The sequence below is a fragment of the Echiichthys vipera genome (genome assembly GCF_963691815.1).
Source record: "Echiichthys vipera genome assembly, chromosome: 1".
NCBI lineage: Eukaryota > Metazoa > Chordata > Actinopteri > Perciformes > Trachinidae > Echiichthys > Echiichthys vipera.
In genome coordinates this window covers 25,923,017-25,936,852 of record NC_139826.1, presented here as the reverse complement: position 1 = coordinate 25,936,852, position 13,836 = coordinate 25,923,017, and the positions used below count along the sequence as shown (strand labels likewise).

At 39.8% G+C, this 13,836-nt stretch overlaps 1 protein-coding gene across 1 annotated transcript in view; it reads left to right on the top strand.

The window, feature by feature from the left end:
• The window catches only part of syt7b (synaptotagmin VIIb), a gene marked incomplete at both ends in the record, with an annotated part of 104,283 nt that continues 90,447 nt past the window's right edge, over positions 1-13,836 (top strand). Inside the window, one exon of the mRNA XM_083934905.1 lies at positions 1-49. Coding sequence (XP_083791031.1) covers positions 1-49 — 49 coding nt within the window. The remainder of the gene's footprint in view (positions 50-13,836) is intronic.

Sequence of the window (13,836 nt, the reverse complement as noted above, 5' to 3'; positions counted from 1 at the left end):
ATGGTAAGAAGAGTCATGCATCTCAACAGAGAAGAAGATAACAGCAAAGGTGAGCAAAAGATTTCAGCGGCCATCGGGGGATGGTTTTAACCCAGACACTCTGAATAGTTCAAAGCTCTCGCGTTGGTTGCCAGATGCCCTTGAGTGTGTCATGTTGATGTCAAGTAATGATGCTGGGGGTCATTCCAACAAGCTGATGTTAACTGCGGTCATGGGTCTGTTGTTGCCTGTCTGCCTTTCACCAAACAGCCTTGCATGACAGCGAGAAGGGCTGTTGCATATAGCTATACACCCAAGGTTGCAATGGGGTGACTGTCTGTGCGAGACAGCCACTTGAGCACTTGTTGTGTCCGATTCGGTCGGTATTTTTTTTTTTTTTTCGCACGAGGTGACCTGAGCGTAAATGCACAAGGTCATACATCCTCGGTCATATTGATGAGCAGCGTGCCATGTTGGTGTCGCCACGAAGTGCGTGTGTTTGTACTGGAGTCGGTAATTGAGTGGCCACGGATGTGTGTCCTCCGATGTGGTCGGAGAGGGAGAATTAGAAAGCAGACGGTGTGTAATGACACGGACTCCTCCATCAGGATAAGTAATGATGGAGTAAATGGCTGGTGCCTCTGCCAGAGCCATGCAGAGTATTTTTTTTTTTACTCCCAATCTTTGAACTGAGGTCGAGGTCATTGACTAACACCTGATGCTGGAGGAGAATTGCTTCTGAATGTCTGTCGACATGACGCAGCCTGTGTCTTGTTATGCATGTTGTATGTTGAATAAACACTAATAGGTCTTGTCTTGTATCCACCACACCCACATACTAAAGTATGTATACTAAACATAATTTTATGTACAGTATGGGCATCACATGCAGTGTTGAACTTGTAGACTTGTATTAGATTCACCATTTTATTGCATGTAATGTTCTAAAACTGTCCAACTGTAAATGATAATGCAAAGTAAGTGAGAAAACAGCAGTGCAGTTCTGGCCAGAATCCATCCCAGTTTCATTCAGTTAAAATGGTAAGAATACAATACCACACAGTGTTAGACATCTCTCTATAACTCTCCATTTCTGACATCTGAGCAGCATGTTGATAATGATGTAATATTGTTGGCAAGGGAATACAACATTTCATTTTTTATGTGCAGCTGTCAGGCTTTAGGATCAGCTAATATCTTTGTTTTTACCAGCTGTGCTGTTTAGTGAGGAGTTCCCCATGTGGTGAGTGGTGGCGGTCCCTGCTCAGTGGCACTCTGCATCATCCCTCCCCAAAATGTCTTCGACCTCGTTACTAGATATGGTTTCACCTGGGACAAAAGATGAGTCACCAACTGCAACCAGAAGTGATTTCATGATGACATGACAGGTGTGTGTGTGTGTGTGTGTGTGTGTGTGTGTGTGTGTGTGTGTGTGTGTGTGTGTGTGTGTGTGTGTGTGTGTGCGTGTTTGTGTGTGTGTGAAAGAGAGAGAAAGAGCTGTGCAAGTCAAAAAGCAGGTTTTTATATTTTGGAAATACTGATACTGAAGTTTTCTGTAAATGCAGCTGATGCTTGGATGATTTCTGCGCATACAAATAGGAGCCAATAATAGCCTAATAACAATAATAATAGAAATCCCAGGAAATGTCTCCTCAATAAAGGTGCTCTACTAGAAATACCGAAAAAAAAGTAGGTTGGGATCGCCTCGACACGGCTCTCAGCCCAATACGGGAAATACAGACATTTTTTCACGGCGACATGCACTAACATGCTCCAGTGTCCAGGCCCTCTATCACAACAAACTACAGAAAAGCTCAGATTACCACACACACAGAGGGAGAGTGACTTCATTTTCTCCTCAGGATGCCACTATATCTTTACATAGAAAAAAAAATTATATTTGCTGCTATATTAATGTGTTGAATATCAAGTACAGTCCTTTTTAGTTGATGGAATTAAATTACTATCTTCCTGCCCAGTGTAAAGTGAAAACATGTCTCAATGAAATAGCATAGGCTGTAAAATATAAAAGTGCTGATTTTGATATTTCAAATGTTCACATACTCGGGTAAACCGTCACTTCCAATTGGATACATTTTTTCCATCAAGTGAATATCTTCCATTAAACTGACATGATGATGAAACAAAAACAAATGTGAAAAACGTTGAGCCAAGGAGAAACCAGCAGAAACTGTAAATCTGTAACTCTGACAAACAGCTGTTCAAGCAGGATCAAATCTGAGCGGACTATCAGTACATCGAGGAGTTAACACATGTAGACAGAAAAACATTTATTCACATTCACACCTGCAGCCATTTAGAATCTCTAATTAAACTAACCGGCCTCCCCTGCACTCCAATCCATGTTAAAGACAGCTTCTCTGTTCATGTAATTGTCTAATATAAGTTTTCACTATCAGTTACATTGATTCAGTCATAGAGACTCACTTTTCAGGGACACAGAAATCCCTAGCATCACGTTACATTACATCAACATAATCCCAATTAGTTCCACACATTGTAGTATGCAGATTTAAAATAAAAGCACTGGTATAAAACTTGAACAGGTAATAATGCGTGTCAACATGTGTCGCCAGATATACAGTTTGCCCCAGAAAATTGATCCTGCTGCATGACTCTCAAGCATGTTTAAAACGGTTTAAAAGCATGTGACAACTTAAAACATCCAACTAAGCACTGCTCAGGCATGTTGATTAAATTTAATCACTTCACGGGTAAGTGCAATTTGTCAGGGAGTTGAAACTACAGCTCATTTTTATTTTTGAGCCAACAGCTGCGAAAACAATCATGATTTTACCCACTGGCTAAAATTGACAGAAACACACTTACCTGGCTGATCACAACATATTTTCAGGTATATAAGTTTGACTGACATCTTCCTGTTGCGCTTATGTCACAAATCAACCTCACAGGAGAAATAGTTGTGTTTTATTTAACCCGCAGATTCATATTCTTAAATGCCACCTGACCTCTTGTGCTGTTCCTTACTTGCCTCTATGGCCACTCGGGCATTGTAACATGTGGTCAGACATTTTTGCTTTTAACAAAAATTGCAATTTTGTTTCTAGCAAAACAAATATATTTCTGCATCATTTAGACCAGGGGCTTTTAAAATCTGAGACTGTGTGCCTCCTCTCTTAGTTTCCTTCTGGGTTTTGCTCATTTTCTTTATTATTATATTATTTGATCCCATAGAAACTCAACAATCGAGCTAAGATATAGCTTAATATCGCTGTTTGACATAACTAACATTTTTTTTCTTTCACTCCATTAAAACAGTTTGGAGTGCCCCTGGGTAGGCCTGCCTCACTTTGAAAACCTCTGGACTAGACTTTAATCTAACGCAACATGAAAATTAAAGCTGGTGGCTGGGGCTATACATTTTTTGAGAATGAATCTGAGCTGTTGATCTGATTCATTGTGACACTGCAGACAGCCTTTAAGCATAATACATCATCTGTTTCAGTCAAAAGGTTCAAGTGGCAAAACAGGCTATAGCCTTATAGACCATTTAAGAACAATAGACATCTTCAGTATGTCACTTATGGTAACCCTGCACAGGAAGCTGATCAGAAGGTGGACGGGAGATCTTTTTTAGTTGTTCTGTATGTGTAGATTTGTGTTTTCGCCTTCATGTCATTCAATTCAATTCAATTGTATCTATAGTGCCAAATCATGACAAAGGTTATCTCAAGATACTAATAGAGTAGGTCTAGACCACACTGATTTATTCATGATATACAGAAACCCAACAATTTCCCCATGAGCAACAGTACATGTAGCAATCTTGCACACAGTGGCAATAAAAATCTTCCTTTTAAAAGGCAGGAACGTTGGAACAGACCCGGCTCATCTGCCGGATTATAATAGGAATATGACTTAAAATAGTAGTGACACAGGACAGGCTAGAATGATATGAATTGTAACAATAATAAAAGTAATGATAACAAAGTATTATTAATAATACTAATAGTTGCAGGAAGCGTCAAGCAGGACAACAGCAGCAGGTACAGCCACAAGCCAAGGACACCTGTGAGAAGAGAAAGCACAAGGACTGGGAAAGAAGTGAAGTTTGTAACATGCATTAATGGGAATGATACAAACAGAGAGAGAGAGTGCAGGACAGAGAAGCTCAGAGTATCACAAGAAGTACACAGGCAGACCAGGCCTATAGCAGCATAGATATAAAGGCTGGTCCAAGGCAACCCCCTAACCTGAGCCAGTTCAGGGGGAGGCCAAGACGGCCTCTGCGTACACAATCCAAAACTGCAAATTGGTTCCAAAGAAGAGAAGCTTGGTAGCTGAAGGCTCTGGCTCCCGTTCCACTTCTGGAGACTCTAGGAACGACAAGTTACCCTTAATTCTGAGAGTGTAGTGTTCTAGTCGGGTACTAAGGTAGTATGATCTCTTTAAAATATGATGGTGCCAATATGATGGTGTTCTGATGGTGGAGCTGCCACATAATGAACCATAAAAACACTGTAAATCTACCTGTTCAACTTGTCATCGTGTAATTATGTATTCGAGTGTTCAGGGTCTCATTTGTGCGGATGTCAGTGAATGGGATTGCATTTTGATGCCGCATTGTAAGTTCTGTGGCTTCTGAATAGTCCATTGCTGTCCTAGCAAAGAATACGAAGAGTTCATTTGTAACAGTAAGAGTGAAAAGTCATTCTGAAATGAATAAACCAACTCTAGTTTTATTGATATTCCCTTGACTGCACAATAAGAAAAACATGTGAAAATAAAATAGAAAGTGAGATCACTTATCAAAACAACGCCAAGTCCATCGATTTTCCCTGAACTGAACACCAAAAACAAGATTGAGTAAAATAAACAAATTTAAATGGAAATATCTCTGTGTATGGTAATATGTATTTCTTGAGAAGAGCACAGTCAATTGTTTCTCTTGTAAAAGTTTGTGATGAATGAGAGGAACGACTGCATTGTGGAGCATAAGCGGGGATACTTTACTGTTGTTGATTTGTCAAGGTCTTCCTGCAGTGGAGTAATCTCTCCAGAGCAGCCCAGGTGTAAATGTCAGGCGTCAAGTAGGCCTCAGTGCAAGGTGCAATAAAGAATCATTATTAATCCAGCACATGAATGTCTGAGATAATTGCTTAATATTAGTATAGCATTCAGATTCAGAGGGAAACGTTTAATTATGTCATGGTTCAAAACTAATGGGCTGGAATCTTATAAGTAGTTTGAGACAAGCTGCAAGAAAGAAGAGAGAGACAGAGCAATAATTAATAAAATGTGAAACAAAGGTATTTATATTCCCTCTTTTGCTCTGAGACACAATATTGGGAAGCAATCCACTTAGATTTACAGACTCAAGGGACAAGACACCATGAAAGGGGAAATATTGCTCTGTTCTCTGCACATATTTACAACCAAAGAGGAATATGATAGACGATCACATCAAAGTGATGGCTGAATAGAAAAGTCAGACAGGAGGGGGGCAAAAAAGACACAATGCGTCACAGAGAGGGAGATGGGTTTGTGTGTGATGAGCAGGGCTGAATGAATACATTCTTCAGTTTCAGTAAACTGTCAGGAAAATTTCCCTCATGGTGTACAAATCGAAATGAAAGTATCAACAAAAACATTTCTTTTTCCTCTGATGAAGGCGTCATTTTGAAACACATCAGAACATTTGTCAGTCCAGTAGTTGAAAGTAAAATCACCAAAATGTGCAATATATGTTGACTCTTACTTGTCACTATTGAAGTGCTATTTATTTTCTATGTCACCTCTCAAAATTAAAAGACAAAATACATTGTTTGTCCATGCCCTCTAGTGAGAAATGTACGGATTCTGATCTGACGCCCATATAGACAGGATGAGGTCATCTGCTTGAGACATTGAGATGGCTAAGGTTTGGTTGGGTTTAGGCACAAAAAATGACTTGGTTAGATGACTGCTTATCTAAGGTTAGGGGACCTCCGCTACTATAGTGACAATCTGTAACTCTGTTTTGTTCTCTTCGGCAGCACTTATGGCATAAGCAGTAATTGCAAGTGCCCCTGGGATTTCACTTTGCCGGGATCCAAACAGTGTTGTCGGTGTGGCGTTATTTGGCAGTGTAAAAGCATGTTTGACCGCCTACCCTCTTTGGCGTACCAATGGCTGCTGGGTGATCGAAAGCCCATCACTAACTGTACGCCACTTGTGACTTTTTTTCCCTGGGAATGTCACCACAGTGGGGCAAAGGCTCAAGCCCCATTGTGTTACCTAATTTGGCGATAGATAGTAACTTAACAGACAGTTATTTTATGAAAATCTTCAAGATTATTACTTTAAATCATTCTCTAAAAGTATTGGTCATATGGTATGATTTAAAAAGGGAGTTTGTGCAGCGAAGTTATTTTGAAGTGTCTGTGAAAAAAAGAGGACTTTTTTTTACAGTCTACAAAAAAAAAGCACCTTTGAGACAGACCCTAACTTCTTATCCCAAAAATGTATTCATTTTAGTTGACATCACAATTACAAACCTATAACACATTACAAACACATTGCAACATTCATATATGTGTATAGTGTGTGTGGTTAGATATGCCTGTGCTCTTACATAACTATGTTGCAGCAGCATGTCCATCCTAAAGACAACATCCTAATTGTTGTTTACCATCACCTTGCTTCTGTCTCTCCTCTCACTTGACGCTGAATACCATCATGTCTGGGTTTTACTTTGTGCCTAGCAAATTATTGACAAGTTAATTTACTAGTAGTAATGGGAAAGGGAAACAGACGGCCAAGGATGGCGGAGAAGAGGTTGTGGAATTTGGGTGCATCCAGAAAGTAGTGTACCACTGCGAACAGTGTGGGTTGAAAATGTTACTGGCAGATATAGGGGGCTGGTGGAGGAAGACAAAAATAGATAATTGGAGACAGAGGCAGAGAGAGAGAGAGAGTATATCTATGTTATGCCTTGCAGTAGTGAGTACTTTTGAAGAGGAAGCAAAAGAGAGAAAGAGACATACACTGTGCCTTTTATAATCAGTGAACTCATTGACGCAACCCTTGTCTCTAGACATATAGAGACAGTAAAGACAAGAAAGACAGGAAGGATGAAAAGAATAAGCTGGATCTGCCTTTTTTGTATACTGAGTTATATTTACGGACTTGAAGAAAGATGCTCTCTAAGCTCTTCTGTTTGGTAAAATGCAATAACAGTAAACGAAGTATGTTTAAAAAACAGTTTATTCAACTATAAAATCAGTCTGATGCCTCGGTAAGACTCGTGAGGTGAGACCGAAGGATACGCTGTACAGAATTAACATATTGAGCTTTGAAGTGTTGATTCTTGATATACAAACACCTTATTTCTGTCTTCATTAATAAGACATACTGTCAAAACACACTTAGATGCCATTCCTGTGATTGTCACCTTTATGGTAACTTTTATTCACTCCTCAGTTTAAAGTGGCCAGTTCCTTAACTAGAGCTTCTTCAACAAAAGTCATGCGGTGGATCAATACACAAAAGTCGACCTTATTGTAATTGTATGTTTTTATTGTGTATAACTATTATTTTTTTGTGTGTGTTTTTTTGCAATTATGTTTTATGTTTACACTGTTATTGTATACGGCCCACTGTCACGGCCTTTACACCCGTACTGAAACAAATTCTGCCAGCCTAACCGTGTGTGGTGATAAAAGACAGCAGCAGAGCAGAGTTTATGCAATTAATGTTCGCCGTTTTATTAACTGTAACCACGAGATGAGATGTTCTAACCATAACCAGATGTTTTAGCTGCCCAACCTTAAACAAACCTCATCAACAGTTTATTTGCCGCAACTACAATCTTCCCTCTTACTCTTTTCCATACTTGCCATTCACAATCATGTAGAAAATGAAGACTTCATAATAAGCACTGGCATTGATTAGATTAAAAGTAATCTGGGTGTTGTCAAGTGACAACGTTTTTGTATGGCGATAGGGTTGCGAATAACTGACCAGCGAATACTGCCAGTTTGGAGTATAGTACCAGCACCATAGTGTTTCTTTTTCGCCTCTGTGTTGCCCGGGCACCCATCATGTTATTCTAACAGCTGGAGGAACAGTGAGGCTTCTTGGATAAGGTCATGCTTCTCACTGACTGTTGATCTCTAAGCTACTGATAGAACAAAACCTGCCAACCAAACCAACTGCCTGCAACAACAAACTTAAAGTGGTGATCATTTTATCTGGCAGATACATAGCATAGGATAGACTGACATGGGACCGCTGTCTCAACCCACAGTGGCCTTGTGTGACTCTGAAAGACTCTCAGGATGAGTAAGGCAGGGGGCTATTTTTGGTTTGTATTCCTCCTTATTCCTCTCACAAAATAAATTGTTTAAGTGGAGGATTAATGGTTTACTGTGATGATGGATGAATGGATTGATGGATGGATGGATGGATGGATGGATGGATGGATGGATGGATGGATGGATGGATGGATGGATGGATGACAAAGAATAGGAAATAATCCAGATACGAGACGTGTGCACCCCACCTGGACTGAGAGAGACAAACAGGATATTATAAGAACAGATATCAGCAGTCTAGCCAGGAACAGATGGTGAGACAGAGCTACACATAGACAGGATCTTTCTGCCAACACAGAGAATATTCTCAGCATATACATGAAAAGACACATACAAACATGGACTTGTAAAAGTTTTGACGAAAGAGCGTCAATTATCTCAAAAGGCTGCATTGCTGTCACTGTCACACCCCCAACCCTTCATTTCCTCTCTCCTCTTTTGTTCTGTTTCCTCTGCTTTTCAATTCTGTTACTGCACCAGCCCTATTCCTTTTCCACTAACTCCCTTCATCCACCCTCCAGTTTTTCTTCATTGTGTCACTTTAAAATGTTATGATAATGCATTTGAATACTAACAAACACTGATGCCTGAGCGGATACACTGCACTTTCATTTGATCCAGTTTTAGATTCCTGTTCCCGGCAAACAACATTTATGTCCAACTGGTAAATTATTCATAACAGGTAGTAGAGAGGCAATATAATTAAATAAGCTAATGCAAAGAAGCTCTCAGGGGCTATTAAATGTAGCATAAATGGTTATTTCGCAGTTAATTAGGTTTATACTTTGTCTGATGCACATCAGACATCTTAACTAAAGCATCACCCGAGGGCAGAGCAGGCGCCAGCTTGTGTCCAGGTAGAATATGGAGTCCTTGGACTCCTGGAGGTCTGTCATTCTCAGGTGTACAGGTGTGTTGAGCCTTTAGGGAGAGCTGGTATGTGTATCTTCTGCTGTCCACTTTGATAGCCCCGCATCACCACCACACTGCTGGCTCTGGCACAAATTTTCATGTTTCACTTTACTTGAAAACTTTCACTTGTTGTGTTCCTAACAGACTCAGTGGGTATTTTTAAGAAAATGTGTACAATAAATGATTGACAAGTATTCGCCTCCAATGAATGATCAATGTTAACCTTTCCTGCACCTGACTAAAAACGCAGCACTCGCTGGGCTGCCAAAGGACTTTGCGTCTTCAGGGCAGCTGTCATGGGAACGGTCTCTTACATTAATCACCACGATCAGTTTCTGTTAAATCTGGGGTGAGATGCAGGTCATACAGTTGCAGAAACATGCTTGATTAGCCGCAGAAGGAGGTTATTGATTGTCAGGCCGGGTCATCACCTATAAATCACTCCTCATAATTTGCTGTTTTGTCTGGCCCCCAGTTACAGTACGAAGGTCAATGATTTTTCAGACTGATAGGATAAATATATATTAGTTTTTATTATAAGTCAATATATTGCTTATTTTCTTGATTAAAAGATGAATTGTTATTATTATAAAATCTCAGAAAATAGTGACAATTGCCCATCTCCAGTTCTCGGAGCCCAGATTGCTGTTTTCTGTTCAAACAACAGTAAAAAAAACATAAAAAAACTCCAAGATATTCAGTTTACAAGAATATAGACATACTAAATACATAAATAAAGCTGCAGATCCTTAAACTTGAGAAGATGCAGCATTTGTATTCAGAATATTTAGCATTTTAGCAATGTTAGTTTTAGCCTCTAGGGATGGCAATGTGGGTAAATTGGCAGTGTTGACAGATTAGGGTTTTGAGTTTTCAGCCCAATATTATTTAATTAGTTTGCCTAATTATACTGATAAAACAGAAGACCAGGGGTTATTATTTTTCTCCTAGCTCATGGGCGGATTCTTGGGTCTGAGTGGCTCTCAGCTGTTCTTTTTGTTTAGTGATAATTGGCAAGGTGAACATGTAAAATATTTACCTGTGCTGCGATATCCCAAAGCATCATGAAGTACAGCCTCGTAGAGTCACAAACATGGTTGTACTCTTAATCTTGTCACTTTAATAAATTACTGAAATGATGAATGATTTTCAACATTGTTACTTAATAACTTCCTGTCGATTTTTGATCCTTCAATTAATTGTTTCAGCTGTGGTGTTGTCACATCCAATAATAACACAATCAGCTGAGGCGGCTGAAGAATCCAAATGCCTTCCCCGCTGTATCAAACAGAAGCACAATGTCTGATCTGACAATTCACACTTCGTAGTGTCTGAGAATTTGAGCTACTTCCCCTCGTCAACCTTCAGCTGCCAGTTTCACTCTGCTCTGAGGCTTGGCCATCCCGACTTGTGTCCACCCCCCAGCCATGAAAGCAGTGGTCTGCTTTGCTGGATGAGGTGATTTGCCTTGGACACATGGAGCCCCCCAAGGATGATGTCTGCAGCAGCCTTCAGCACTGTGTCACTGTGCAGCTGTTTGTCTGTCTCATGGCCGCGTTCCTCTGCTGAGCCACTGAAGGCGTGGAGGTGATTCAGTCTCACTCCTGGAGAACAGACTGGACAGGCTGTTGCAGAGGCAGTAAATTAGCTAAAGAAACTTCTGAGCAGGTTGCAATGAAATGTAGCTCTCTCACTGAATTCCCATCTGTCTTTTCAGTTTTCTTGTACATAACCTTCCAGATTGTGAAGCACAGCGCTCTTTCCCTTTGTTTTTATCTCTACAGTACCCATGCATCCCCTTACTATGTTACTATTGACTATAAATATGTATTCTCTCGTCTCTTCACTCATCAGTAGTCTGCTCACTCTTCATGCACAGCTCTTATTGTCTGTAACTGTGAGATAGTGTTGTGCATGTTGCAGTGGATTCAGTAGATATGTTTTTGCACAGAGATGACAGAAAGCTATATTTATTCATAAAAGTGAAAGTATAAATGCACATATAGAATATTAAGTGCTTTTAAAGCCCTGTATGACCTGCACAATCTTTCCATACAAGCGCTTCCCATATTTTCCATTACAACTTAACGCCCACTACCTGCACACTGCCACTGATGAATGTAATTGTAATATCAGCTATCTATGCACTGTCCCTTCCGCAGGCAAACGAGATGGAGAAATATGAGTGTTTGTTTACAGGTTAGCAAAATGGAGGGTCCCAACCTGTCTGTAAATGAGGGTGTTTGTTCATGCATATATAAGTGTGTGTCTGTGTGTGTGTGTGTGTGTGTGTGTGTGTGTGTGTTTGCAATGATGTGTGTGACAATGTCCGCATCAATTTTTGCATCAGTGTCAAGCTGATGGTCTCCTGCTTCAGTGTCACTTCTGCGGCTTTCTCCTTCAATTTCTTTCCCTTTGCTCTCAATGGATTGTTGTTGTTTTCCCCCCTATATGTCTAAAACCATCAGACATTCAAAATGCTTAAATTATAGTGATGGAAAATAGCCAAAAATGGAAAAGAAAGGAAAAATCCATCACTCCACTGAGTTTTTTGGACAGAGAAGAGGAGAGTAGGCAAAGTGGAGGTGATTTGAAGAGTAAGGATTGGATTTTATTATATTGATACCAATGCCGGTATTGTTTCTGCTTAGCAGTCTGATTATTTATCGATTCCTGATCAAATCCGCCTACAAAGGTTTTCAGCAACAACGCAACTGTTTTATTATCTGAGTCTGTCAGATAAAACATGCCAAGATTGATAAAAGGAATTGATAAGCTTGGAGGCAAACAAACATTCGGTTCCGATTCCAATTTGTTAATGGTTCTCAACTGGAACAGGTTTTTGATTTCCATCACTCTTGAAGAGCAAGAAAAGAGGGGAGTTAATATATCTGCATTCATCCGGAGTATGAAAAATAGAACAAAAGCCCACAGCTGGGCCAGCTGAGACCCAAATATGCAATAGTTACCGTCATGCACAGCCGAGCCCAGACATTTTTATCCCCCTCTCCGTCAGACACAGTGAAACTGGTTAAAACGGAGATCAGTCTGAAACAACATGTTAGCAACATATGTGTGTGAATATTCTTCCTTGACCAGGGTTTAACAGGAATCTGATACACTGCTTGGCTTCAGAAAAGAGGGATTACTATATCTGTGCTTTAGGCCACAGCCTCGTCCACTAAAAATTACCTTGACATAAAACTAAATGCATCCTCAAATTACGTTTGTAAGAGAAATTTTTTTTTTCCTCCTCACAAATTACGTTTGTTTTGTACGTATTAAAAATATTTCTAATCAAGGTCAACAGAAGTCTGAAGGGGGATAACGTCGGGATAGATGGTTTTTGTCCCATGTGAAACCAAAACACAATGATGTTACTGAAGGCTACTTATATTTTGTTATGTAACAAACTTACTTATTTCAACCCAAACCATGATATTTTCCTTAACATATTAAAGTAGTTTTGAATTCAATTCACAACATTAACAATGTGTGTAAAACAGGGAGTGAATGTCATGGAGAATGCAGAATGTTGTATAGGATACAAGGTTGTATGCCAAGGCTCAGTATATCCAGTATTATATTAGTTGAGGAGCATGGCAGTAACTGGATTTTAAGGCACCCAACAAGAGAGGGTGGAGGGCTTTATATTGGCAGTAAGTCAGTTTATTCACAATAATACACTCTGATGAATACTTACTATGCATACTTACTCGGGCACTAAGGTGACATTTGTTGCATCTACCTTGTCTGTTTTGGTTGTTTTTTTTGGGTCAGGAAACCTTGTTGTGTATGATTTATATAACAGAATTTAATTTTGAATTGATATTGATCTACAATGGAAGACCCAAGTCTAACATGGACAGCAGCAACCAGTTATTGACCTGGAGGCACTCTCTGGCATGAATGTCTGTACAAATTTTATGGCAATCCATCCAGTAAAGTTGAGATATTTCAGTCTGGACGAAAGAGATGGACTGACTTACAAACAGGCTGATATTGCCAAGCCACAAGCATGCCTAAAAATGCAGGAGAGAATTATTGGAAAAGGAAGAAAGGAGCGGCAGAGAGAGTCGGATTTATGGAGAGGTACAGTGAGCAGGACATAAAAACAGAAGTTTTGGGACTAGTCGGCTGGTTTTCTAGTTGTTGACTTGGTTGAATTGATTGGTTGCTGGAGGTTACAGAGTTACAGGAGAGAGATCTGGGTACAGGCCCAGACTGTGTTTATTTATAAATAAATGCTTTGAATAATTTAGAGGAACCAGCAAGAGACCATGTGGGATATTCTGAAGTTGGATAAAAAGAGGATACCAAACCAAATCCTGAATTTTTCAGGGTTCTAGAAACAGGTGAAACTGAGGAATAGAAGCTTTATTGGGTCTCAAAAGTCAAATTTCCAGACAGTCGATAAGTATTATGAAGATTAACGCAGATAACATCGTCAGACTACTGTCTCTCCCCTATCTTTTGAAAACCTTGTCTATGACAAAAAGTCATAGACAAAAAAGACACATTCATCAATGTTTCCTCTCTGTCTGTCTCTGTCTGTCTGTCTCTCTCTCTCTCCCTCTGTCTTTATGTCTCTCTACTACATATGCCAGTA